Source organism: Eimeria maxima, genomic scaffold (assembly GCF_000499605.1).
Source record: "Eimeria maxima Weybridge genomic scaffold, Emw_scaff374, whole genome shotgun sequence".
Taxonomy (NCBI): Eukaryota; Apicomplexa; class Conoidasida; order Eucoccidiorida; family Eimeriidae; genus Eimeria; species Eimeria maxima.
This window is the reverse complement of record NW_013563827.1, coordinates 1-27,987: the sequence shown is the minus strand read 5'-3', so window position 1 is coordinate 27,987 and position 27,987 is coordinate 1. Positions and strand designations below refer to the sequence as shown.

The window sequence follows — 27,987 nt, the reverse complement described above, 5'->3', positions numbered from 1 at the left end:
CCCTAAACCCTAAACCCTAAACCCTAAACCCTAAACCCTAAACCCTAAACCCTAAACCCTAAAAATTAAAATTTAATGAAAAATCGAAAACAATAAAAATAAACAAGAGGTCGAAAAAACAAATATAAATAACAACACTAAACCCTAAACCCTAAACCCTAAACCCTTACTGATGAGAGAGAGGTAGTCTTGTGTCATCTAATCTATCTAATGGGGGTATCTCTGATTGATCTGTGTCTGTCCCTAAGGAGACACCACCAACTGTTGTGTCTTCATACCCAACTTCTGTACACAGACACACACAAACCCTTCCTGCTCCTGCTCCTGCTGCTGCTGCTGCTGCTGCTGCTGCTGCAGTTGCTGCTGCTGCTGCAGTTGCTGTTGTCGTTGTTGTAATCTGCCCTGAAAGAATTTTCTTTTGATACCCCAAGGGGGCCAAACCCTAGACAAAAACCCTAAACCCTAAACCCTAAACCCTACACAACAATAAAAAACCCTAAGACTTACTTTGTATAGGTTTAGGCGTTCCTGCAGGGGACCCTGGGGGGGCCCCTTGGGGCCCCTGCTGATTATTTTTATTTTGGTCCTTTCCTCCCTTTGGTGTAGTAGGTGTCCCTTTTAATTTTGCTGCTGCTGCTGCTGCTGCTTCTGACGCGTCACTATCGGGTGTAGAGACAGCAGCAGCAGCAGCAGCAGCAGCAGATGTTGCTTCTGCTGCTTCCCTTCTAATTGCTGCTGTTGTCTCTTGATAGACAGAACGCATCATCTGCAGCAGCTCCTCCACTTGCCTACAACAGCAGCAGCAGCAACAACAACAACAGCAGCAGTAGCAGCAGAAGCAGCAACAGCAGCAGTAGCGGTGGAGGGCGGGACAAGCAGCTGAGCTGCTGTTTGCCAGTGCATACACCTTAAAATGCATGCATGCATGCATGCGTGCTGCTTTTGCTGCTGCTGCTTCTGCTGCTGCTTCTGCTGCTGCTGCTGCTGCTGCTGCTGCCTCTGCTGCTGCTGGTGCTATAAGCAAGTGCTGCTCACTATCGCTGCCACTACTGTATTGGAATTGCTGACAACACAGCTGCTGCTGCTGCTGCTCTTGCTGCTACTGTTGCTCCTGCTCGTGCTGCTGCTGCTGCTGCTGTTGTTGTTGTTGTTGTCTTTGTTGCTGCTGCTGCTGCACCTGACGGAAGTAAATTGTATCTCCTCTTGCTCTCCGTTAAGATAGAGTGTTGCTGTTTTCCTCATTTCCTCCAATTCTTCAGGAGAGGAGGCGTCGTAAGACTGAGACACAAACCCTAAACCCTAAACCCTAAACCCTAAACCCTAGCCACACTTACTCTAGCTTTGAATCCGGCTTGTGACAAACCCTCAACCCTAAACCTCTTAAACCCTAAACCCTCGTGTGCAGAAGACGAACACTCAAGCTTCCTGGAGAAGGACCTACGGTTTAGGGTTTAGGGTTTAGGGTTTAGGGTTTAGGGTTTAGGGTTTAGGGTTTAGGGTTTACTTGTGGAGGTCTTCCCATGAGGGAGTTAGTGATTTGTAATTCTTGTCTTAATCTTTGTACATCTTTCTCTAATCTTTTAGATAAAACTAATGGGTCTACTATTATATTCACTACTGCTTTATTAGATACCTGCAGCAGCACCAGCAACAGCAGCAGCAGCAGCAGCAGCACCAGCAACAGCAGCAGCAGCAGCAGCAGCATATGCAACAGATGAAGCGGAGACTCGCGATAGGCTAGGTAAGTGGTTAGCTAGCCAGTCAACTAGCTAGCTAGCTAGCTAGCTAGCTAGCTAGCTAGTCTCTGCTTGCCAGGGAAGAGCTTAGGACAGTAGGCTGAAAAGAGCAGCAGCAGGAGAGCAGCAGCAGCAGCAGCAGCAGTAGCAGCAGCAACAGCAGCAGCAGCAGCAGCAATTACCCTCATCATTCTCTGAGAGAAGCGCAAGGTAGAGAGTGTCTCCTCTAAGTATTCTTTTTCTGGCCATATATTGGCTATTAAACAAGTGTTGCTGTTTCCTGCAGCAGCAGCAGCAGCAGCAGCAGCAGTGGTAGTAGCAGCAGCAGAAGCAGCAGCAGCAGATATAGGGTGGTTTTGTGAGCAAGCCGTCAGCAGTTAGGGAACAAACCCTAAACCCTAAACCCTAAAACACTAACCCCTAAACCCTAAACCCTAAACCCTAAACCCTAAACCCTAACGAACCTCCAAGTGTATCCTTAAGCAGATGAGTAAGACGACTAGATCGATAGGGTATATGATCTCTCCCTTTCTCCCCAAGAGCAACAACAACCTGCATAAACCCTAAATAAACCCTAAACCCTAAACCCTAAACCCTAAACCCTACAACCCCAACCCCACATACGCACTGAGCATTCGACCGTAAACCCTAATCCCCCAAACCCTAAACCCTCAAACTCAAACCCTCAAACCCAAAACCCAAAACCCTAGACCCTAAACCCTAAACCCTAAACCCTAAACCCTTACCATTTCAAGTATAGATAGACTTTTATTGATGAATGCAGTCCCTCTAAGGAGACTTCCTTCTGCTAATGTTTTCTTAGGTCGTTCGCAACCAGCAAGATCAATAAAATGTATTTTACTACTTTTTATTCCTTGTGTTGTATCATTACGTGATTTAGAGTGTATATACACCGTAAATATACAATGACTTCTGCTGCTGCTAGGGTTTATACCATGAGAAGAAACACTACGTAAATTAAATCCCTTAAAAAAACATGTTAATGCTTCCTCTGCATTTGCACATTGACGAAGACTTAATCCACGAACAAATACACCTCCTCTTGCATCCTCTTGTATCTGATACAAAAAAAAAAAAAATTACACTCCAAACCCTAAACCCTAAACCCTAAACCCTAAACCCTAAACCCTCATAAACCCTAATAAACCCTCATAAACCCTCATAAACCATAATTAACCATAATAAGCAATAATAAATAATAATAAATAATAAACAATTCTAATGAACAGGAAACAAGCACGAACACAATCTACACAATTTAAATCTTTACGCACTAAACCCTAAACCCTCAAAAGCCCTAAACCCTAAACCCTAAACCCTAAACCCTACCTGTAATTCATTTCCTGTTTGTGAATCAAGTCCTTGTATAGCGAGTAGATCAAAGAGTAATTCAGCATCAAGTTGACAAAAGGAGACAAAAACAGCAGAATAATATTCATGTTGTTTATTTAATAAATTAAATAAATCATTAATAAAACGAGGAACTAAACCACGACTAGCATAACTCTCTTGACTACCAAACATAGTATATGTTTTCCCTGCACCCGTCTGCAGACAGACACAAACCCTAAACCCTAAACCCTAAACCCTAAACCCTAAACCCTAAACACTAAACCCTAAACACTAAACCCTAAACCCTAAACCCTAATTAAACCCTAGAAAATCCTAGGTAACAATAGAAACCCTAGAAAGCACTAGTACACTATAGGGAACAATAGGAAGCACCAGCAAACCCTAGACACTAAGACAGTACAGGAGACAATAAAGGAGACAGTAAAGGAGACAGACAATAAAGGAGACAGTATAAAGGGGACAGACAGCAAATGACACAGTATAAATGAGACAATAGAGGAGACAGACAATAAAGGAGACAGACAATAAAGGAGACAGACAATAAAGGAGACAGGCAATAAAGGAGACAGCCAAGGAGACAGCCAAGAAGACAGACAATAAAGGAGACAGATAATAAAGTGTCCCTTACCTGTCCATAGGTCATAACACTAGCATTAAGACCTCATAGGAGACAGTAAAGGAGACAGACAATAAAGGAGACAGGCAATAAAGGAGACAGACAAGGAGACAGACAATAAAGGAGACAGACAAGGAGACAGACAATAAAGGAGACAGTAAAGGATACAGGCAATAAAGGAGACAGGGAAGGAGACAGTAAGAATTGTCCGTTACCTGTCCATAGGCCATAACACTAGCATTGAGTCCTCATAGGAGACAGTAACAAGGAGACAGACAATAAAGGAGACAGTAACAAGGAGACAGAGAAGGAGACAATAAAGGAGACAATAAAGGAGACAGTAAGAAGGAGACAGTATGTATTATTCCTCTTACCTGTCCATAGGCCATAACACTAGCATTGAGTCCCTCTAGTGTCCCCTTTAGTATAGGAGGGAGACAGTTATTATATACTGTCTCCTGTGTTGCATCTATAAGAAGGGAATTAAAACGAAATATAAGTACTGTCTCCTTATTATTATTATTATTATTATTATTTATATTTATATTATTATTTATATTTATATTATTATTTATATTATTATTATTATTATTATTTATATTATTATTTATATTATTATTATTATTTATATTATTATTTATATTATTTATATTATTATTATAATTATATTTATTTATATTTATTTCTACTATATTCTTTTCTTTATCATAGGTTAGTCCCTCTACTGTCTCTAAGGAGACAGGTCTTACTCTTAATAAGGCACGAACATTAGGACTCATACGTACTGTCCCTTCTTGACCCATCCTGTCTCCTTTTTATTACTGTCTCCTTTTTATTACTGTCTCCTTTTTTTATACTGTCTCCTTTTTTTATACTGTCTCCTTTTTTTATACTGTCTCCTTTTTACTGTCTCCCTTTTGCTCTCTATTCTATACTGTCTACTCTATACTGTCTCCTTTATTGTGTCTCCTTTATTGTGTCTCCTTTATTGTGTCTCCTTTATTGTGTCTCCTTTATTGTGTCTCCTTTAGGGTTGTGTCTCCTTTTTGTCTAATTTAGTGTCTCCTTTTGTGTATTTTAGTGTCTCCTTTTATTCAATTTAAGTGTCTCCTTTTATTCCTTTTTTCTTTTTTTTTTCTGTCTCTCCTTTTTATCTCCTTTTTTGTCTCTTTTTTTGTCCCCCTCTTTATCTATTTTTTATCTCCTTTTTTTTATCTCCCTTTTGTCCCCCTTTTGTCTCCTTTTTGTCTCCTTTTTCTTTTCTTTATTGCTATTGTCTCCTTTGTTTGTATATAAAAGAAGAGGGACTGTGAATAGTTAATAAGTTGCCCTTTTTTTGTCTCCTTTTTTATTGTATTTCTTTTTTGTCTCCTTTTTTATTTAATAAAAAGAAAGGAAGAAAAAAAAAGTTGCCTATACACCATAGATGATTTTTCTGTTTCCGACGCTCCAAACACTAAACCCTAAACCCTAAACCCTAAACCCTAAACCCTAATCCTTGTCTATTCTACGGGATTCTTCTCTGTGGTGTCTTCTTCGTTTGCTGGGGTTTAGAGTGTCTGTCTCCTTTTGTCTCCTTTTGTCTCCTTTTGTTTTGCTGGGCCCCTGTCCCTCTGTCTCTTCCTCCTCAGTGCCTCGATAGGCCTAGACAGTAAACCCTAAACCCTAAACCCTAGATAGTCCTCAACAGTAAAGGATCACTAAATTAGGAGGTTGAGGGTCTCGCCTTTAGCTTCGTAAACCCTAAACCCTAAACCCTAAACCCTAATTGTTCTTGGGGACAAATAAGGCCTTCTCTTATTGTCAATGTTTTTCCTTCTCCTTTAGCAAGAAGAAAGCAACAAAAAGAGACATAAAAACAACAATATTATCTAAACAACTACAAATAGATTAAATATATAATTATATACTCAATATACAACAGATAAACAAACAAACACGAGCAGCTGGGGCCCCCAGGGGCCCCCAGGAGACTAAAACGGGCCTCCAAGGGTTTGCAGGGGGGCCCCTGTGATTAGGGTTTATTGCTTGGGGTGTACAGGCACATCATCTTCCTTTTATAAAGATTTATAATTCGTAAGATTAGGGGTTTACACATGAATTAGGGTTTAGTGTTTAGGGTTTAGGGTTTAGCCTGCCCGGGTCACCTGAGGAGCTCTCCCCTAGGGTCACCTCCGCGTAACAACAACAGCAGCAACAACAGCAGCAGCAGCAGCAACAGCAGCAGCAGCAGGCAAAGGGCTCTCTTACAATGGATAGCCAGCAGACAATCGGACCTAAGAGGGGCCTCCGTATAACAGGGGCCCCTGGGTCCCCTGGGGGCCCCCCTCTTTCTCCTCCTGGTAGGCTAGTTATAGGTCTTAATCTTCCTTAAGTCCCTTCCCTTTCTATGACTTTTTCCCCCTCTGGGGGCCCCCATTAAACTCATTTAATCCCTTTTCTTAATCCACGGGGCCCCTCTAGAGTCCGTAAGAACAGGGGCCCCCTACAGAAAAGGGGGCCCTAGACGGGGGCCCCCCTTACCTAGTGGAGGACAGTCAAACGGGTTTCCTCTACTTTGGGAGTACCTCTCTTAGGGGCCTCCTATAAAAAAGGGGGCCCTCTTCAAGGTTCCCTTCTGTGTATCATGGGGGGCCCCTCCAAGGGGCCCCTCTTTTAGTTGGGGGGGCCCCTAGTGTCTCCTTTTCTGTAGGTTGGCTGCCTCAGGTCCCTCTTTTAGAGGCATCACTTATGGGCCCCTCACGTCCTTCTCCTCTAAGAAAGAATGCCTGGTGAGGGCCCCCTGAGGGCCCACCGAGGGGCCCCCAGGGGCCCCCTGGGGGCCCCCTAGTGCCCCTGTCTTTTAATCTGCTATAAATATGGCTATACTAAGGAAGGAGACAGAGCAGCAGCAGCAGCAGCAACAGGGAGCAGCAGGAGGAGACAGTTAAGAATTGTGTCTGCATGCAGCAATGGCTACAAAAGAACAACACAATATGCAGGAAGGCCCTGTCTCCTCATATAGAAGATTTAGGGAAAGAACACAAGGAAGGATTATTAAGAATGATTGCTGCTAAACATAATGGTAATCCTAAACCCTAAACCCTAAACCCTAGATCGTAAACCCTAAACCCTAAACCCTAAAATGTGTCGTCTGTCTTCTCTGGCCCGTCTGTCTCTCCTGTCTCCTCTGTCTCCTTTCTCTTTGCTGTCCCCTTTTCCGCTAGATAAGGGCCCCTTTAACCGCATAAGAGGTACCAGGAGAATATATAAAGAAGACGTCAAGGGGGCCCCCCCTGAAGATGCTGTGGGGGCCCCCCGCATTGTTGCCTACCGCGTCAAGCCTGATCTCTCTACCCCAAGTCAGCAACACTGCTGTTGCTGTTGTTGCTGCTGTTGCTGTTGCTGCTGTTGCTGTTGCTGCTGTTGCTGCTGTTGCTGCTGTTGCTCTGTTGATTTGGCGTGTCTCGTATGTGTATTGCATTGCGGTGTACGTACACCCTACAGGGCAGCATTACAACCCAGGGTTCGGTAGAAATATATTTGGCGGATTCTTTACAGCATAGGGGCCCCTGAGGGGGCCCCTGGGGGGGGCCTTCGGGGCCCCTCAGACTCTATTGGAACTAAACCTAAGACGACAGGCGTAGGGGCCCCCAGGGGGCCCCCCAGCCTCTACTAGAACTAAGACTGGAGGAGTAAAAGACTTAGAGGCCCCCTTGGGGCAGGAGTTGAAGGTAAAAAAACAAGGGGGCCCCTGCAAAGGGGCCTTGAAATATTGTGGGTGCCTCGGGGGCCCCCAGACCTCAAATGGGGCCGCTGGGTCCAGAGGGTCCCCCCATAAGTTCTTGGGGCCCCTCCGAGTGACGGCCGATGGCCTTTTGTTGGCTGGCACTGCAGCAGGTAGCAGCAAAAAAAGGAGATAAACAAAAGGAGACAAAAAAGTGCAGGAGACAAAGGAGACACTAAGGACAAGAGACACACAGGAGACACAAAGAGTAGGAAAAGGGACAGAAGCAGCAACTGAAGACAGCACCAGCACCAGCAGCAGCAGCAGCAGCAACGAGCCCCTGCTGCATATATAGCCGCTTACATGTCTGCTGCCTCGAGCTCCAGCTGTCTCCTCCTAACAGCAGCAGCTTTTTCTTCTTCCCCCTGCAGCAGCAGCATGCTATCCACCCTAAACCTGCAGCAGCAGCAGCAACAGCAGCAGCAGCAACAGCAACAGCAGCAGCAGGACATAAAAGAGATAGTACTGGAGACAGAGGCCTCTGTGGGGCCCCCAAGTGGTCTTGGGGGCCCTAATGCCTGTCTGTCCCCCTTCTAAAGTAAAAAGGAGGAGACAAAGGGGACAAAGGAGACAAAGGGGACAAAGGAGACAAAGGAGACAGAGGGGACAAAGGAGACGGCATACCTGCTGTCTATTGGTAGGGCCTCCTCCTCAGGGACATGATAGAGAGACAAAGCTTGCGGTGTATATACACTCCATATCCTGCAGCAAACGTAAAGACACTGCAGCAGCAGCAGCAGTAGCAACAGCAAACACAGACGACAGCAGCAACAACTGTAGCAGCAGCAACAACTGTAGCAGCAGCAGCAACAGCAGCAGCAAGCTTACTCTTCATTGTCCCAGAAGATCCTGTCCGTGTAGGAGCCCGTAATAATACCCAATGGCTTGGGGGCCCCTGGGGCCCCCCCTTGGCTATTATTATCTGTTGCCTGGTGGGGCCCCCCAGGCAACACGACACCAATGACTTCATCACACGGGGGCCCCCCATGAGGGGCCCTCTTAGAGGTGTATCCAGCAACCATGAGGGTACAGCGCATATGCTGACCCTGAACCTTAAGGGGCCCCTGCCAATAGAAGAGACGGGGGCCCCACACGAGGCCCTTTATATATAAGCTAGGCAAAGAAAAGGAGACAGTCTCCTCTCTTAAGAAAGAGACCTTAACTGTCCCCTCTATAGATATAATACAACCATTTCTCTGCAAATAATAACACAAATATAAATATACAAATAATATAAAGGGGGGGGGGGCCTTCACAGAGCAACAAGGGGGCCCTCCTTAGGGGCCCCCTCAACATAGTTACCAGGGGGTCTCGTTAGGGGGCCCCGCAGCTAAGGATTTACTCCTAGGGAGAACCATTTACACAACAGCGAGAGGGGCCCCTATACACAACACTTAGGGGACCCCACAGGTAACGGGCTTCTTGCCGGCAGAAGGCAGCAGCAGCAGCAAGCAAGGAAGCAAGCGGGGGGGGCCCCTTCGTACCTGGTACTCCACAGTAAATGTTAAATGTCCCCATACTTGCTCAAGGGCCCCCGGGCTCGAGAGACAAAATAGGGTACTTGGGGGCCCCACACCTGTCTGCTCCACGTACACCAGCCAACCCCCTTGGGGGACCCCCAGGGGGGCCCCCAAAGGTGCCGTGGGGGCCCCCGCAGGCTCCTCTAAATGACCCTGAAATGTCTCTCCTAAGAGTGCAGCCAGCGGAGGAGCTTGCCAACAACCTGCTCACACCACCTTAAACCCTAAACCCTAAACCCTAAACCCTAATCGCCAACCCCTTGAAGAATGCACTAAGCCAATGCGGAGCAGCAAAGCCGCAGCAGGTGCACCAAAGCTAGGATACGCAAACGCAGCAGCAGCAGCACAAGCAGCAGCAGCAGCAACAGCATACCTCTGTGCAGAATGGAGACAGCAAAGGCTAGAGCGGCCTTAAACCGCTCAAGGGGGCCCCCTGCCGCTGCTCTTTTAAGGATGGGGGGCCCCTGTGCCATGCAGTCTGGCAGCAGCAGCAGCAGCGAAGAGGGCCTCAGCAACCCTATGGGCAGGAGGTGGTTAGAGGGGAGACGATGGCCTGAGATATACCATAAACCCTAAACCCTAAACCCTAAAGCCTTGAACCTACTAAGGCCTACAGTAGGCCCCTCTCGCCCAAACCCTAGACCCTAAACCCTAAACCTTAAGTTCAGCAGGAGGTCTAGGGTTTCGTGTTTATGTGTGAATCTAGGGTTTAGGGTTTATGGCTACCTCTGGGGATATCTGCTTGCTGCCGCTGCAGCAGCTGCAGCAGGAGGCCCCTTTGCTTGTCTAATAACAGGGACTCTTCTTGCCTTAGGGTACCATGGGGGCCCCTCCTCCAACCTGCTAGAGGATAAGGCCTGAGAGGAACAGCATCAGCACTCAACACAAACCAATTCAACGCTGCTGCTGCTGTTGTTGCTGTTGCTGTTGCTGTTGCTGCTGCTGCTGCTGTTGTTGTTGCTGCTGCTGTTCCTACCTGATCATTGTATCTCTGCAGCGTTGCTTCGCCAAGGCCTTTGCCATGGGGGCCTCGAGGGCTCCCTGAGTCCTATAAAACTCCGACAGGGGCCCCTCAGCAATATCCATGGGGGCCCCCCGTTGTATACCTAGGCCATCAAGAGGGGCCCCAAGCATTCTTTCCTTTGAGTTAACCTGCACACTCTCAGACAACGTCAATACACTCTGCAGGGCCCCCCCAAAAGGTCTTGCTAATTCGTTATTGTCCAGGACCCCCTAGAGGGGGCCCTCTAGGGCCCCCTCCAACGTGTACTTAAGCCCATAGCCCCCTCAGGTGTCCTGAGGGCCCCCTCTTTCTTAGAGGTAGAGGTGTACTGTCGCATAAAAAAGAGGAGAGGGCCGAGCTTACATGCAGAGGGGAGGGGATCCCCTTGGAGGGGGCCCCCAAGGGGTCATTGCACTGGGTACTGCTGCCAGAAGAGAGGCCCCTGCGGGCCCTCAGCTGCATAACGAGACACTGCATTGTCTCCGCTGCCTTTTGCTGCGTTAGCAGTGCCTCCATCCAAGAGGGTACCGTACCTGGGGGCCCCCAGCGTAGAGCCCCTACCCATGTTACTAGACAGGGGCCCCCCTCTTTCCACTCGATGCATGCAGAGGGGGCCCCAGAAGCTGAGGTAGAAGACAGCCCGCTATGCTGCAGATGGAAGGCCAACGTCTCGCTGCTGCTGCTACAAGGAGGGCCTCCAACAGCAGGAGCAGCAGCAGCAGCAGGAGAGGAGGGGGGCGTCTGTCCCTCATGCTGGGGGGATATCTGATACCGAAGAGACGCCAAACACCAGTGTCCCTTCTGCTTCTTCTTCTCCGCCCTCTGCTGCTGCTGCTGCAGCAGTTGCTGCTGCAGCAGATGCTGCAGCAACTGTACCTCCTCCTGTCCCCTAACAAGGGGTCCAGTTGGGGCATAGGGTAAGGGGGTTATTAATAGGGCCTCGAAGCCCCCTACACCATCAAGAGGGGCCCGCCTCTGGGGGGCCCCTCCTGTCAGCACCTCTACCCAGTACCCGGGGGCCCCTTCTCCGAAGAGCCAACAAACCCATTCTTTGAGCAGCTCCCACTGGGGCCCTGCTGCTGGAGGCCCTTGGGGGGCCTCTTGGGGGACCCCTTGCAGGGCCGCTTTGGGGTCCGCTTTGGGGGCCTCCAACGATTCCTCAAGAGGTGCAGGAGACAGCTGAGAAAAGATGAGATAGCCATTGCCTTCTACGGAGGCAACAAAGGAGACACGCTGCATGCGCAGGGGCCCCCAGTTGGGCCCCCCCAATGCCACTATAAGGGCTCCTAAAAATCCTCTAAAGGCAAAACCTCCCCAGCAGCAAATAAGAAGCGACTGCTGCTGCAGCACCTGCAGCAGCTGCAGCAGGAAATGCTTTGCTGCATCAGACTTGCTAGGGTTTCTGGCTGCCTGCACTTTCCGTTGCTGCTGCTGCTGCTGCTGCTGCTCGTGCTGCTGCCACTGCTGCATAATGCTCTCTAAAAGCCGTCCAGCAGCAGCAGATAGTCTGGGGGCCCCCCTTTGGAGCGCCCAGGAGCAAAGAGAGGGTACAGTTGAGGGCCCCCTCAGCAGCAGCTCCAGAGGCCTGAGGGTCTCCGTACTCGACATTAAGAAGGGGCCACCCACAGCCAAAATGGAGGGGTCAGGGGGCCCCCCTGCTACTAAGGCTGCAGCACACACACACACAGGCGATACACATACATTATATATAATCTTATATGTATGCAGTTTAGGTACATATATTATATATTATATTATATATATTGTATATATATAATATAATATAGGGGGCCCCCCAGACTCTTAGAGCTGTAATGCAACTTACAGTTTGCATCGGGAGGCAACCCTGAGAGCAGCACAGACGCTGGGGGCCCCTCTGCAATGCATGCAGCCTTCAGCTGCACGGGGGCCCTCTGGGGGCCCCCTTGCCCGTCAGGGCCCCACAAGCGCGGAAGCAGCAGGAAGCACCGAAGGGCCACCCACAGCAGCAAAACAGAAGCAGCAGCTGCTGCTGCTGCCCTGACAGCAGTTCCCAGCAACGCCAGAGGGGCCCCCAGGAAACTAAGGGGCCCCCAGGGGCCCCCAAACTCCGATATACCAAATATCAGGATCCTCAGGGGACCCAACAGCATATTTAAGAACAGAAAGGAGAAAGACAAGATGTTGCTGCAGCAGCTAGCCACGCATGCAGCAGACAGCAGCAGCAGCAGCAGCGACAGAGCAAGCGCCCCCACTGCAGCGACTGCAACCACACAAACACAGCAGCAAACCCTAAACCCTAAACCCTAGACCTAAACCCTAAACGTAGACGTGTATATTCAAGTAATAAGGACGCACCTTCTGCTGCAAGAGACTGCTTGCATTCTCCTCCTTCTTCTTCCTCAAGAACTTCATATAGGGTTCGTTTGGGGGGCCCCTTGAGGGCCCCTCTCTTTTGGGGTGACCCCTGTCTTGGGGGCCCCTTCTCTTGGGTCTGCGCCATGTAGGCCATGTGGGGGCCCCCCACCTCTTCGCCCACAAAACAACAACTGTTCCTCCACCGCCCTGTTAATCCTCTAATTGCCTCCTTTAAAGGCCCCTGCAGCAGCAGCAGCAGCAGCAATAGCAGTAACCGTGGAAGTGATAGTAGCGGCAGAAGTGGCATCAACAGTAGCAGCAGCAGCAGCAGCAGCCGTAGCAGCAGCAGCAGTAGCAGCAGGTGCAGCAAGGGGTGCCTCACCTTCAGCTGAGAGATCTGCTGCTGCAGCGGGTCTTCTTCCTCCTGCAGCAGCAAAAGAGACACAATTGCGCCTCCGCATCTTATACACAACAACAAGGGGTCACCGAAAGGGGCCCCCAAGGGGCCCCCAAGGCAGAAGGAGAGGAGAGGGGGAGGGGACTATGCTGGTGGTAATGTTGAAGGAGAGCACAAGTTCTAGGAGATAGAGAAGGAGACAGAAAAGGAGAACAGAAGGAGACAGAAAAGGAGACAAAAAATGAGACAGAGACAGTTGAGGAGAGGAGATTCTTTATCCTTCTTACCCCGTTGCCATTGTCGCTAGCAGCAGACGGTGGACAGCTGCTGCTGCTTCCTGGGTCCTTCACATCCGTTGCTGCTGCTGCTGCTGCTGGACTCCCAGAAGACGCAGCAGCAGCAACAGCATGCGGCGCTGGTGGCTCTGCATGCGAAGCAAAGACTGCCGCTACCTTGACAGGCTGACCAAGAGGGGGGGCCCCTGATGTCATTAGGGTACTGCCGTCAACTTGTGTTGTTGGAGGGCTTCCTCCCAAAGAGGAGAGGTACGGGGCCCCAGGTGCTTCCGAGTGGCCCCCATGGGGCCCCCCAGAGGCCTGAGAGGACGTAACTGCAAACTCTTGAAGGTCCATATATGCGCTGTCCGCTAAACCTGTGCTGCTGCTGCTGCTGCTGCTGCTGCTGCTGCTGTCCATTGCCGCTGCTGAATCACGTATTGCCGATAGCCATGCCCGAGACTCTTCCTCGTTACTTCCGCTGCAAGAATACTCATTACTAAACCCTAAACCGTAAACCCTAATAACAGAAACAGTGTCCGCAAACCCTAAACCCCAAACCCTAAACCCTATACCCTAAACCCTAAACCCTAAACCCTAAACTCCCTCACCTGAGGTAAATGCGCCTCTTAGCTGCAGTCTCTACATAAAAGGAAAAGGGTTTCTCGGTCATTTCTGGGGCCCAGCCCACCTGAATGCAAACCCTAAACCCTAAACCCTAGACCCTAAAGGGTGCATCATATCATCACCAGCAGCAACAACATCACAATTGGCATCACCTTCATCACTACCACCACCACCACCACCAGCAACAGCAGCAGCAGCAGCAGCAGCAGGTTACCTTGGCGCCTGCAAGAGAGAAGACTTGTTTAGCCTTTTGGTCCCTTGGGTCATCAAAGTATTGCAGTCTCCCCCCTCGCAGCAAAAAGTAACGTAAGTGCCACCGGCTGCTCCATAGACCATCCCCTGCAGCAGCAGCAGCAGCAGCAGAAGCAGAAGCAGCAACACGTTGCGTTCCCCTGAAGCAGCAGCACAATGCTGCTGCAGCTAGTAAAGGAGACAGGGCCCCGTCTCTGTACCTAATTTATGTATGTATCCATTCTTTACGGGGCCCTCGCGCCTAGGAGTTGGTGTGGGGGGGCCCGGGCTATCGCGGTTGCTCCCAGAGAAGCTCCGGTTCCTCCCCTGCTGCTGCTGCTGCTGCTGCTGCTGCTGCTGCTGGGAGTAGGTCGGGAATTTATTGAGTAGACCCTGCTGCAGCCGCTGCAGCAGCGCAATGCTGCGAGGGGACAGATGCAGCGGCAGCAGCTTGCGTCCTGTATAGACATCAGGGTCATTTAAAGTCTCTTCTATGTCTTGCAGGGGCCCCTGGGGGCCCCCCTTCTTGTCTGCTGAGGGGCCCCCCTCTCCTCCGTCTTCAGAGTCCGAAGAGGAGGCAGTCTCCCTTTGGTCCTCAGAAGTTGCTGCAGGGGGGGCCTCAGTGGAGGGGACCCCTTCTGGGGCCTCCGGGGGCCCCCTCTGCTGCTGAGGGGCCCCCGAGGCATTGCGAGAAAGAGAAGACAAAACAGCCAACTGCTCCCTCACGTCTTCTTCAAAGGCACGAACTTCTTCTAGAGACAGGTCGTACCTGAACACAAACCCTAAACCCTAAACCCTAAACCCTAACCTTTGCGCCTTGGAAGAGGTTGCGGGACCCACAGGCCCCCAAACCAGAGTATATGTGTGAACAGTTTGCTGCTGCAACACTACATGCTGTTGCTGCTGCTGCCGCTGCAGCTGCTGTAGAACTGCTGCACTTGCTGCTGTCTTACCACCTGTCCATACAGCTGACGGCTTTCCTATGGTAGTGCAGCAGCTGCTGCCTCATAGCAGCAACAACCCAACCCTCTATTCTTCCTGATACAATGCCAAAGTAGGGGAAGTCTACTTCAAAGCATTTGTAGCACGTCATTAGAGGGTACGCGGGTACTAACTGGGGGGCCCCCATGGGGGCCCCCAAGGAGGCCCCTGATTCAGGGGCGGGTCCTGTGGTGCGAACCCCTGAATCAAGGGACCCTGTGGTGGGGGCCCCCAATGGGGGGCCCACGTCAACCCCTGCGGTATTCGAAGGACTCCCCTGACGAGCGTAAGGAAGACCAGACCCTGAGGGGCCCCCAACACTGTTTTCTCCTGTATTGTTGGGGGGGCCTCCTTGGGTACTTATTGGCCCCCCCCCTGGATTTCCTGCTGATCCGTCAGCAGCACCTCCGGTGTTAGCATCCTGGGTGCCTCCCGTTTGGGCCCCCATAGGGGCCCCTCTTGGGCCTCCCCCTCCCCTATGTATGGGGGCCCTAGGTTTACGGGGGGCCCTGGGGGCCCTTGGGGGTACTAATGGTACATTGGTAAACCAATCAGGAGCAAGGGGACCAAATTGGGCCTTCTCTGACTTCCACGAGCGGAGATCCTCTGCAGCAGACCCCTTAAGAAAAAAGGAGACAAGGAGACACATAAAAGGAGACACTTATATATAAGGAGACATACAGGAACAATAATATTTATTTATTTATTATATAAAATAGATATACACCCTAATGTATAAAGACAGGTAAGATAAGCAGACAGGGAAAAGGAGACAGATAAAAGGAGACAAACAAAAGGAGGCAAACAAAAGGAGACAGATAAAAGGAGACAGTTAAAAGGAGACAGATAAAAGGAGACAGACAAAAGGAGACAAAGAAAAAGAGACAGATAAAAGGAGACAAAGAAAAAGAGACAGATAAAAGGAGACAGATAATAAACTTACCCCTGCATCATTAACAATATCAATAACGTCAATCTTCCTACGGCGAAGGGCCTCAGGAGACAAATTTATTGCCTAAAGAAAAAAAATACATAGGGGCCCCCCCTTAATGTCCACGTACACGCAGCAGCACCAGCAGCAGCAGCAGCAACAGCAGCAGCAGCAGCAGCAGCAAAATGGCATACATTGTCGTCTGTGCAGACACCCGAGAGATGATTGCTGGTGATGGATATCTTCGCCTTTGAGAACTTCTCCGACTGAGCATAAAACCCTAAACCCTAAACCCTAAACCCTAAGCACTAAACCCTAAACCCTAGACACTACACAGTAAATCCTAAACCCTAAATCCTAGCAAGGATGCAGATGAAGGATCAAAAGGTTTCCTTACCTCGTACTCCGTGCGCAGGCGCGGGTAAGCATTCCATCTGAGAACACATCATAAACCCTAAACCCTAAACCCTAATCCTAAACCCTAAACCCCAATTTTAAACTATAAAACGCAAACCCTCGACCGTAAACCCTAGCATAAATGTGTCTAAACCCTAAACACTTCTTCTTACGACTTTTCTTCAAAGGCGCAACTCCCGCGATCTACGAACTTTAAGAGCCACCCAGGCAGCTTGCTGCACACAAACCCTAAACCCTAAACCCTAAACCCTTGCGCAGTGCGTCTACCCATGCTGCATAGTACAAAAGGCAGCCCTCAACCCCCTAAAAGTTCTTGCCCCATTTTGGGTCCCTCGCGAGGGTTTAGGGTTTAGGGTTTAGGGTTTAGCTGACTCCGCTATATCTATTCTTTTATGGGTATATTGTCCCTTCTCCCCATCTTTACAATAATCCTCTGATGCCAATATCTGAATTAGGGGGCCCCTTGGGGCCCCCCCTGTCTCCTTTTGCGCCTCTGCTGTCTCTAGAGCAGCTAAAGCAATTAGAAATATCTGACAGCGCCGGTACTCCTGCAGCAGCAGCATCAGCAGAAACAGCAGCAGCAGCAGGAACAGCAAGTGCAAGAACGGCAGCAGCAGCAGCAACAACAACAATAACAGCAACATCAGGTACAATAGAAGGAATTAGAGCAGCAGAAACAGCCACAGCAGGTACAAAAACAACAAGACCACCAGAGGCAGCAAGACGTACAGAAGCTGCAGCAGCAGCAGCAGCAGGTGCAGCAGCAGCAGCAGCAGCAGTGTATCTATTGACATGGTAAACAAAGAAGAGGAATTACCTCAGGGGTGAGGGGCAAAATAAGACGAAACTCTACGACTTTCATCTTGCTGCTGCAGCAGCAGAAGCAGCAAAGAGCAGCAGCAGGGGCCCCTGCAGCCCGCGTAGGGGCCCCCACACGTCTAACAAGGGGGCCCTCCAGTCGACTATGACGAACGCTAGGAGGCGAGGAAGCCACTGCAGCAAATCTGAGGTGTCTGTACACCCGAGTTGCTACTGCTGTGTTGGTGCACGGCAGCAGCACACGGGAGGCCTCGTTGCCCCCAGACACGGAAGCTGGAGCCTTGCTTGCTTGCTTTCTAGCTAGATAGCCAGCTGCCTAGCTAGCTAGCTAGCTAGCTAGCTGGGTACTTGGTAAAAGAGCGAGGAGAGAGTGCGAGGGCGCAGTCTACTAGGAAACCCCTGTATGAGGATGAAGAACTTCGGGTGTATGGGGGGCCCCCCTATATAAAACACATATTCTTTGTTGTTTAAATTACCTTTTTAAATGTTTTAATTCATTATTCGTATCCATAGAAGAAGAAAAAACCAACGAGGTCCCAGGGGGGCCCCCAAGGTCGCCAATGTTCCTGTCGGGGGGCCCCCGTACCCATACACCGGTCGCTGCTGCCTACTACGAGGGGCCCATACTCAATATTGTCTGCATTTCTGCTTTTTTATATTAATTATAAATATACATTTTAAAAGGGTTTTCAATTCGGGGGCCCCTCCTACACTAATAATCAGGGGCCCCCATGGGCCCACTACCGCTGCCTGTTGCACGGGGGTTGGATGGGGGCCCCTATAAGGGGCCCCCCTGATCTAAAGTTGCCTTGAGGGTCCCTGGGGCCCCTGGGGGCCCCTAGCCGTTGCGTCCATTCTTTTCTAGGCTGTTAGGGACCCTTTAGGGTCTGCTGCATGCCGAGGTGTACGTACAGCTAAATAAGGTTACAAGAAGATCCTTTATGTCTCAGTACCGCCAAGCCCGTCAAACCCTAAACCCTAAACCCTAAACATTCAATATTATTGTTGTTCACAGGCTGTTAGACCCCATACCTCTTGGGGCCCTAAACATGGGGTCCCCTGGGGCCCCTGCGGCATATGCTACCCAATCTATGTAGGTCTCCTCTGTATAATATTATTATTATTAACAGCTACTTATACAGTCCAACGCATGCAGCATAATAGGTATTGGCTTATAGACAATGTGGCCCCCCCCTGGACCCTTTGGGGTCTTTGCTTGGCCTCTGTCTGCGAGCCCTATAGAGTTTGTCTTGTATTTATTCTTTAGGGTTTATGGTTCTAGGGTTTAGGGTTTGAGGGTTTTGCCCTTCACGACTTAGGTTCATATGGTTTAGTGTTTAGTGTTTAGGGTTTTAGGGTTTATGGTTGCAAACAGCCACAGCCACTTCGTTGGTCTTGGGGCTCCCCGATGTCACCTGCAGGTAAGAGGATTAGGGTTTAGGGTTTAGGGTTTTGCAAGAATGTTGGGGTTTGCTATTGGAGAAAAGAGGAGAAAACCCCAAAATGCATGCAAGGGTTTAAGGAATTAAAAGAGGAGAAAAAGAGAGAAGGGACAAATAAGAGAGAATAAATAAACAAGAAAAATAAACAAAGAGAGCAACAACATTAATATATTATTTTATTTATTCCTTTAATACACAAGAGTCCCTTAAATGTATAGAGTGTTGCTGCATGCAACAATTGGGGCTTTCTATGTTTTGTCGTTGCATGCGGAGATACACAAAGTGTCTCCCTCTATACTGTCTCCTTATTGCATACTGTCTCTCCCAGTATGTATACCCTGTCTCCCTATTACTGCCTCCTCTGCCTCTATCCCTGCCCCTACTGTTCCCCTCTCTCTGTTCCTTCTGTTCACCTCTCTGTCTCCTGTGTCTCTGTTGCATCTGTCTCTCTCTCTGTTTCTTCTCGGCTAGCATTAAGAAGACACGAGAGAGCAGAGAGGAGGCAGGAGACAGGAGACCCAGGTAACGTGTTAGGGTTTTGCAGCTAATTGGCTCCTTACTTAATTATATTATTAATAGATTGTGTACATGATTACCAACTGAGCTATGGAGAGCTCCAAAAGAAAACCCTAAACCCTGAAAAAAACTCAAACCCTAAACCCTAAACCCAAAAATATAAACACTAAACCCTAGGCCATGGACACAACTCGAACACTAAACACTAAACCCTAGAGAATAGGGACCCACAACACCTTCAAAACCTTAGCCCAAAGGGAACAGATAAAAGCGGCTTCGTGTTGAGGGGGGGATGGGTTCCGCCTTAGGGTTTAGGGTTTAGGGTTTGCGTTGCCGACAGTCAGACACGGGTGGTTATTGTGGGGGGGTTGTATTTATACGGTGGGGTTGATGGATTGGCCATGAGGGTTCATAAAAAGTAAATTTAGGGTTTAGGGTTTAGTATTAAGGGTTTGGGACATTGTGTATGCGGTTTATGTCATAGGATGGGGGGTCGGGGGTTTAGGGTTTAGGGTTTGCGCATGGCTGTGCAGGTGGCAGCAAACAATAAACAGCAAGAAAGGGGAAGAAAGTAAATGCAACTTTGTTTAAATTATAAAAATAGTAAATGGTAATAAAAAAAAGGGCAGATAACTCCTCTAGAGCAGGAAGACACAACACTGCAGCAGCACGCAGCAGCAGCTGCTGCGGCGGCGGCTGCATCAACAACAGCATCAACAACAGCAGCAGCAGCAGCAACTGCGCTCCAAGCGAACTGTGTTGCTCCTCTCTCCATACAAACTGCTGGCTCGTAAGCTGGCAAGAAAGATAGATGCTTGTCTTGATACTTTAGAGTTTAGAGTTTCGGGTTTAGGGTTTAGGGTTTAGGGTCTAGGGTTTAGGGTTTGGTGTGTAGGGATTAGGGTTTGCACAGGTCACCGGTCCGGACCCCCTGCGCGACGACCCGTAGTCCAATTAATCCGGGTGGTTTGGGGTCTAGGGTTTAGGGTGTATGGTATAGGGTTTAGGGTTTAGGGTTTAGCGTTTAGGGTTTAGCGGGTTCAGCAGCAGGACAATGGAAGACCATAGTAGTCCTGGTGTTCACAACAGTCCTTCGGGGGCCCCCCGGGGCCCCCCTGGAAACCACAGGGGCAAACGGCCTCACGAGATGGATGAGTACCCAAAGACAGCAGAGCAGCAGCAATCAGCAGCAGCAATTGCTGCTGCTGCTGCAGCAGCAGCAGCAGCAGCAGCTCCCTTGAAGCCAGGAGCTCCGCAAGACACAGCTGCTGCCGTTCCTATAACGAGTCCTTTCCCAGGAATTCCTGGTGCAGCAACAGCAGCAGGTGCAGCAGCAGGTGCAGCAATGGCAGCAACAACAGCAGCAGATGCAGCAGCAGAATATGGACACGAGGAAGAGATGCGCAGCAGCAGGAGACGCCCAACCCTAACCCTAGCGGAACTCCCTAAACGTGTGCTGGATTGCCAGGTGCTCCTCCAAACCCTAAACCCTAAACCCTAAACCCTTATTTTAATCCCCTGACGCGGGTTTTCCCCCCGAGCCTCCGCTCTTTTTGCAGTGTACGTCTTTTGTTTATATGCAAATGCATGCAATTGTTTGTCTTATAATTTAATAGTTATTTATTTGTTTGTTGCTTATTGTCTCCTTTTCTTACTACATCAGTATGCAGTAAGGGGCCCAACTGTCTCCTTAGCACAGGAATTGTCCCTCAAGCTAGCAGAAGGCCACCACGATTTACCCTTTAAGCGTCTTATTTATGTTAATATAGGAGACCCTCAGGCCTTAGGACAGCCCCCTATCTCCTTCTTCCGACAGGTAACCCTAAACCCTAAACCCTAAACCCTAAACCCTTCTTAGCTCGCAGACATTATGCTATACCTAACTCACCAGTCCTCTATGGTAGGGTTTAGGGTTTAGTGTCAGGGTTTTGTATTAAGGTGTACTCTTGCTTATTAGGGTATATATATATTAGGGTTTACTACTAGGGTTTATATAGGACCTTTGTGTCTAGGGTTTGGAGTGTCAGACAGACAATGAACTAACACAGCTTGGCTGCCTATATCCCCTTAATACAATTTAGGGTTTAGGGTTTAGGGTTTAGGGTTTGGTGTGTAAATATGTATTAGGTGTTGGCGTGTTTAATGTATCCTCCCTTAATGGGTTTATCTTTACATTCTAATGCCTTTTGCCGTACCCCATCAATGGAGGAGACAGCAGCAGCAGAAGAGGGGCCCCCCTCTGGATTAATAGGTTCCCCATTACCTGGGGGCCCCCCTGGTAGTATAGCAGCAAATTGTATGCCTGGTATATCATCAGTTATTCTTTCTGCTCCTCCTGCTGCATCAGGAGCATCAGGAGCATCAGGAGCATCAGGAGGAGCAGGAGGAGCAGGAGGAGGAGCTCCTGGTGCTCTCCCTCCATTAGATTTTTGTCCTGCTGCCTTCTCTGTCCCCTTCCCTGATGATGTAACATCTAAGGCAAAAGAGTATCTAGCTGCTGTTGGATCTGTTGGTGCTTATTCACACTCCCAAGGCGTCAAACATTTCCGACAAAAAATCGCCATTTGGTTCCAAGAAAGAGATGGATACCCTGCAGACCCTGATGACCTCTTTCTTACTGATGGTACTTTTTATTTATTTATTTATTTACTTATTTATTTATTTATTTATTTATTTATTTATTTATTTAGTTGTTTATTTATGTATTTATAAGAGATGGATACCCTGCAGACCCTGATGACCTCTTTCTTACTGATGGTACTTTTTATTTATTTATTTATTTATTTATTTATTTACTTACTTACTTATTTATTTATTTATTTAGTTGCTTATTTGTTTATTTATAAGGGATGGATACCAAGCAGACCCTGATGACCTCTTTCTTACTGACGGTACCTTTTTTATTTATTTTATATATATCTCCTACGGCTCTCTTGCATCCTCCTCCTTCCTCTCCTGCTGCTGTTGCTGCTGTTGCTGCTGTTGCTGCAGGTGCATCTGCTGCAGTAGCTCGGATAATAGAGGTATTATATAGGGGACCTGAGGATGGCTTACTCATCCCTATCCCTCAATATCCCCTCTATGCTGGTCTACTCACAAGAATAGGAGCAAGAAGTGTTGGATATTTTCTTAATGTTAGCTCAGCCAACTCTTGCTGCTGTTGCTGCTGCTGCTGTTGGCTGCTGCTGTTGGCTGCTGCAGCTTCTTTTCAGGGGAACTGTGTAATGGGCCTCGCAGTCAGTCCTCTATTGTCTCCTTTATTGCTGTTTTTTTCTCATTGGGGTGTCTCCTTTTGTCTCCTTTTCCCTGCATGCATGTGTACATATTGATTCCTTTTTTTTTTGTTTAATTGTTTGCTGCTAGGAAGACAAGGGGTGGTCTCTTGAGGCAGCAGAGGTAGAGAGAGCACTCAATGAGGCAAGAGCAGAGGGGACAAATGTTAGGGGTATTGTTGTTATTAACCCTGGTAACCCTACAGGACAACTTATTAAGGAAGACCAGATAAGAGAGGTGCCTATACACCCGAATATACCCCAATACAAACACTAACTAGCAATTAGGGTTTAGGGTTTAGGGTTTAGGGTTTGGGAGCTAGGGGATAGGTTCTGGAAGTTCGGGAGACCCGTTAGTCCACAGCATCCAGTGCAGTTACGGGGGACTTCGCCCCGCGACGAAACCCTAAACCCTAAACCCTGCATGCATTGACGGTGGTAGTGTTAGGAGTTGGGGTGTATGTACAGGTTGTTATGCTGTGTCAACGAGAAGGCCTCGTCTTATTAGCAGATGAAGTTTATCAAGAAAATGTCTACGGAGACACTCCTTTCGTCTCGGCGAGGAAGGTATTGTTGTTGCTGCTGCTGCTGCTGCTGCTGCTGCTGTAGGAACAGCAGAAGTAACCATACTGCTGCTGCGGCTGCCTTTAGCCATATTGCTGCTACTGCTGCTGACATTAGTGATGGTTCTGCGGTTGTTATTGTGTGTTATGTGTGTATTCATGGATGCATGCATGCATGCATGCAGGTAGTAATGCAGCAGCAAGCAGAGGTCCCTATATTCTCGTTACACAGCAGCAGCAAAGGGTTGGTGGGTGAGTGTGGTTTTCGTGGTGGTTGTGTATTAATAGAGAATGTAGAGCAAGCAGTAAAACAACAATTATATAAATTATCCTCTATGTCTCTTTGTTCAAATTTATTTGGTCAATTAATGTTAACTAATTTATGTAATCCTCCTAGACAAGGAGATCCATCTTATCCTGTTTTTATTAGAGAAAAACAAGCTATTTATCGTAGTATAAGAAGGAAAGCTGATCAGGTGTACAGACACCTCAATGCAGTACCAGGAATCTCATGCCAAAAAATCGAAGGCAGTGTATTCGGATTCCCAAGAATCGAACTCCCACAAAGTATGTCGAGGGTTTAGGGTTTAGGGTTTAGGGTTTGGTGTTCATTGTTTATATATCTCTCTCTTCATCTGTCTCTCTCTCTCTCTCTCTCTGCATTAATCATTAATATATTGTGTAGGTTTGCTTGTGCATTGGCATGCGCCCGTATAAGTTGTTTGTCCTATGCGTGTTATGGTGTATGTACAGGAGCGCATGCAGCAGCAGCAGCAGCAGGAATGGCTCCTGATTTATATTTTTGTATGGAGTTATTAAAAGCTACAGGAATAGTTGGGGTAGCAGGGAGCGGATTTGAGCAAAGAAAGGGTACCCTGCATGTACGTATATGTATTCTTCCTGATGAGGCCTTATTGAAGGAAATGATCCATAAATTCAAGGAATTTTACCTCTATTTTGTTAATAAATATTCTGATTAATTCAATATATTGATATATTACTGCAGCAGGAACAGAAGAGGCAGCAGCAGCAACATAAACGAGCTCCGAATGATCCTCTTGCTGCTGTTGCAGCAGCAGCAGCAGCAGCAGCAGCACGAGCAGGTGAACGAGCACGGCTGCTTTTTTTTTATATTTTTTGTTGCCAAGAAGAGGGTCCCCTAACAACACTTTGGGGCCCCTGTTTATCATCAGCACATCGGCGCTGCTTTCCAGCAGCAGCAGCAGCAGCACACGCAGAAGCGGTAGCTGCAGCAGCTGCTGCAGCAGCGGCAGCAGGTTCGGGATGCTGCAGATGTTTTTACCTTCTCCGCTTTACGGCGCGCAGCGGGAGCAACACTGTTAACAACAGCAGCAGCAGAAGCAGCAACACAGGCAGCAGCGGCAAGAACAACAGCAGCAGCAGCAGCGGCAAGAACAGCAGCAGCAGATAGCAGTTTGCTCTCCTTTAGGTGTGTATAGGAAGGGTGGCATATTTTGCCCTTCAATCTGCAGGCAGCCTATCGAGCTGCTCCGCTGCGCAAACCCTAAACCCTACCTAGCAGCAGCAGGAATTAGGGTTTAGGGTTTACATGCTTTGGACCCCGGCACCATTCCGCCGGTCCGCGATGTACCCTCCGTGTTTAGAGACTTCCTGCTGTACGTACACCGTAGACTGTCTCCCTGTCTGTGACTAGCTGTATATCTAGCTACAGGGATATGCAGCTAGCCGTAGTAGTGTTCTACTGCTTTCCCCGGTGAGCTGGAGTTACCTATGCCTATTGAGCTGCTCCTAGCTATCCCTAGTGAGCTGCAGGTAGCCGGAGCCATATATGGCTAGCCAAAGCCCTGGCTAGCTGTAGCAAGCTGTATTGGTTTGTACGGAGCCTATACGGAGTAGAACTAGGTGTCTATTACCGCTACGGGCGGGGTATCAAGGGAAGCAGAGGTGTTTGTCCTTATGTCCTTGTTATGTTGCCTGTACACCTGGAGTTTTTTATTTGCGGGGAGCAGCGGGGAGACCGCGAGATGCTTGAAACACCACCGGAGTGTATAGACAGCCACAGTGGCTCTTGAGGGGGGCACGGAGGTCTGCTGCACCCTCGGTGGAGCTGCTTGCAGCAGCAACAGCAAATTTATTACAAAGAGCAGCAACAATAGTAGCAGGAGGCAATTCGATTGCTGCTGTTGTTGCTGCCGTCAAGTTGGTTTCCGTTGCTGCAAACCAGAGACCGAAATTTCAGGTGTATGTGCAAGTTTAGCGTGCTGAAAGCTGCATGCGCACGGTGTTATGATTAGTATTATTTAAAGTACTAATAAACATTAATTAAAGTTACGCATAATTAGATGTCTAGCTAGAGGGGGACGGCAGCAGCGTGGTGTGTACATACACCGCAGATCACCGTTGTCACAGTTGCCCACTGAACTGCTGCCGACATCGCGTTGCTTCTTCCTTGGGGATTTTACCTCTTCTTTAGCGTATAAAAAGGATAAACTCTCATTAAATACAATTAAAAAGAGTCCCTAGTTTGTTTATTTCTTACAAACAAGTCGCAGGAGAAGCAGCTCTAACCAGCTTTCTCTCTTTGGGCGCGCGGCGGCCGTCGAGTTGCCCGAAAGCACTAAACACTAAACCCTAAACCCTAAACCCTCTTCTTCTGTCTCCATACCCTTCTTCGGAGAATTGACACTTCTTGTGAATACATCTTCTTTCTGCTGCTTCACCCTCTGTCCTGTGTTGCTGCTGCACAAGCGACCGCCTGGGTCTCAGTGGCCCTGGGGCCAGCGGATCGAGGGTCCTAAACCCTAAAACCTAAACCCTAAACCCTAAACCCTGCGGAGCCCACCTTCTCACCTCTTTCTCCAAGATGCCTTTTGTATCCAAAGGCCTCACCACCCTGTCCGCTGCTGTCGTGTGCAGCGCAGCAGCCACTTCTGCTCTTCTCTGCCGCAGACACAGCAAAGCAAAGGTACCTCAGGATACTAAGTATTACCTTACAACGTATGAGCATCCAGAGGGGCCCCCTCCTGCAGGGGACCCAGCAAAGGGGCCCCCGTCGTCTACAGAGGGCCATGATTGGGCCCCGAAGGGCCTCTTCCAGGGAGCCCCCTCAAATGCCTTTAAAGGGGGCCCCAAGGCCTTCTTCGAAGGGGCCCCTGGCATATTCGGGGGGGGCCTCCCTCCAGGTGTACATAAGAGGGGCCCCCCTTATTTACCACCATCAAGAGAAGAAATGATAACAAAGATGAAGCAAGAACAGTTTGATGTCCTCGTCATTGGAGGAGGCTCTGCCGGTTAGCTGCTGCTGTTGGTGCTGCTGCTGTTGCTCTTTTGCGCTGTTTCTTCTGCGCAGTTATTCTTTGCGTGTTCTTTGGACCAGTTGCTGCTCCAGCTAGCGTTGCTGTTGTTGTTGTTGCTGCTGCTGCTGCTGCTGCTGCTGCATGCATTTGGTTGCTCGCCACAATTAAATCCATAAAAAGATGTATATAAGATGTGCAAGCCAATAAAAAAGAGTAAATACTAGCATAAAAATGCATGCAGAGGGGCAGAGCAGAACATACACTGCAATGCATGCACGGATACCAGATAAATGCACAAACAAAACGAGTTTATATGTTTATATGTACATGCATACGTATGCATGCAAGCACTCTCACGGATGCCTGCATGCATGTCTGCATGCATGCATGGATGCATGCGTGCGCATGCATTTAGGTGTATGTATTCGGTGTGGGGTGTCTATACAGGAGTTGGTGTATTATTTGATGCAAGCACAAGAGGACTAAAATGTTGTTTAATAGAGGCAAATGATTTTGCTGCTGGTACATCCAGCAAAAGTACTAAACTTATTCATGGAGGTATTCGTTACCTACAAAAAGCCTTCGAAGACTTTGATTGGGGACAGTAAGTCATGCTGCTGCTGCTGCTGCTGCAGCAGCACCTCATGTTTCTATCTTTCTGTGCCGCTGTCTCTGTTTCTACTGTCTCTCCTTGTGTTGTCTCCTAAAGATACATGCAGTATATCTACTGTCTCCTTTTTTGTTGTCTCCTTTCTTCTGTCTCCTTATGCAGACTGTCTCTTGTCTGCGAGGCCCTTGAGGAGAGAGCGCATCTGCTGCGTGCTGCACCCCACATAGCACAACCTCTTGCTATATTAATGCCCCTCTATAGCCTGTGGAAGATTCCTTACTGCTGGTTTGGTGTTAAGGCCTACGGTCTCCTTGCACAGCTCGTCTGCTGCGGACAGACAGGTATGTTTTTTTTCTTTTTGTTTTTTTTTTCGGCTGTCTCCTTGTCTCCTAATGTCAATAAAAGTGTCTCCTTCTTTCTATTTCCTGTCTTCTAATGTCTCTCATTAGAAGACAGGATGGTCTCCTCCTCTACCTGCTTGTCTCCTAGTTATGTCTCCATGTGTCTCCTTTTCTAAGTTTTCTTTCGTGTCTCTTTCTCTCTCTGCTGCCCCCCGCTGTCTCTGTCTTTCTTGTTATTTCTTGCTTTGCTCTTCCTGTTTTGCTGTCTCCCGTGTCCGTCTGTTTGTCTCCTTTTCTGCTTACACATTGCTGTTGTTGCAAGGGCAACTGTCTCTTTTGTATATACGCAGAGGTCCCCCCTACTTCTTATTTGTCTGCGCGCACATCTTCTTTCGCCTTTCCTCTCTTACCTGCTGCGGGCTTAAAAGGATCTTTGTTGTATTTTGATGGCCAAATGAATGACAGTCGTCTCTGTCTCTCCCTAGCTCTGTCTCCAACTGTCCCTGGATTCGTAGATGGCATGCAGCCCGCTGCAGCAGCTAATCACCTCGCGGCTCGGCAGCTTATTAAAGACGAAAATGGCCAAATTGTAAAAAGGAGACACTTTTATACCCACAGGAGACACCTGTCTCATCTGACTCTTCAGCACATACACGCAACGTATACAGATATGCAAGAGGAATTAAACAACAAGCAGAGACTGTCTCCTGTCTCCTCCAAGCACTTGCCTCAATAATTGGCTACAGGACACTGTTCAATCCTTATATATGCTCACAGCCTAACGACGGGCAAAAACCACCTAAACATTTCATGGCGTGAGGGTTTAGGGTTTAGGGTTTGTTGTACTTGTGTTCTCAACCCCAGCATGTATACGTACATACACTCGCACATACACAAGCATTTATATATATATATATATATTATATATATATATA

The 27,987-nt window shown here is 48.5% G+C and overlaps 4 protein-coding genes across 4 annotated transcripts; 2 read left to right on the top strand and 2 right to left on the bottom strand.

Moving 5' to 3' along the window:
* Positions 1-166: 166 nt before the first annotated feature.
* EMWEY_00030570 (kinesin motor domain-containing protein, putative) lies at positions 167-3,753 on the bottom strand (the record flags this gene model as incomplete). The annotated part of the gene is made up of 8 exons (XM_013478298.1): positions 167-442; positions 1,036-1,278; positions 1,505-1,633; positions 1,919-2,016; positions 2,201-2,288; positions 2,483-2,815; positions 3,087-3,305; positions 3,739-3,753. The coding sequence occupies 8 exons, from the start codon at positions 3,751-3,753 to the stop codon at positions 167-169; spliced, it is 1,401 nt and encodes a 466-aa protein (XP_013333752.1).
* A 3,755-nt stretch (positions 3,754-7,508) lies between these two features.
* EMWEY_00030560 (phosphatidylinositol transfer protein beta isoform, putative) lies at positions 7,509-17,073 on the bottom strand (the record flags this gene model as incomplete). The annotated part of the gene is made up of 24 exons (XM_013478297.1): positions 7,509-7,596; positions 7,796-7,888; positions 8,117-8,194; positions 8,321-8,688; positions 8,977-9,215; positions 9,386-9,565; positions 9,832-9,869; positions 9,989-10,164; positions 10,379-11,223; positions 11,617-11,682; positions 11,841-12,257; positions 12,353-12,593; positions 12,735-12,776; positions 13,037-13,505; positions 13,636-13,715; positions 13,866-13,990; positions 14,104-14,651; positions 14,836-15,482; positions 15,807-15,878; positions 15,989-16,060; positions 16,192-16,228; positions 16,364-16,426; positions 16,584-16,759; positions 17,029-17,073. The coding sequence occupies 24 exons, from the start codon at positions 17,071-17,073 to the stop codon at positions 7,509-7,511; spliced, it is 5,205 nt and encodes a 1,734-aa protein (XP_013333751.1).
* A 1,034-nt stretch (positions 17,074-18,107) lies between these two features.
* On the top strand, positions 18,108-23,803 carry EMWEY_00030550 (aminotransferase, putative; the record flags this gene model as incomplete). Its single annotated transcript, XM_013478296.1, has 12 exons — positions 18,108-18,123; positions 18,406-18,451; positions 19,329-19,406; positions 19,522-19,559; positions 19,884-19,908; positions 20,024-20,456; positions 21,116-21,611; positions 21,980-22,122; positions 22,352-22,498; positions 22,729-22,827; positions 23,009-23,075; positions 23,577-23,803. 12 exons carry the CDS (start codon positions 18,108-18,110, stop codon positions 23,801-23,803), a joined length of 1,815 nt encoding a protein of 604 aa, XP_013333750.1.
* Positions 23,804-25,668: 1,865 nt separating this feature from the next.
* EMWEY_00030540 (hypothetical protein) lies at positions 25,669-27,641 on the top strand (the record flags this gene model as incomplete). The annotated part of the gene is made up of 4 exons (XM_013478295.1): positions 25,669-26,095; positions 26,549-26,705; positions 26,874-27,052; positions 27,403-27,641. Coding segments are annotated over 4 exons (1,002 nt in total), but the record flags the coding sequence as incomplete, so codon positions are not given.
* Between the last annotated feature and the right edge of the window lie 346 nt (positions 27,642-27,987).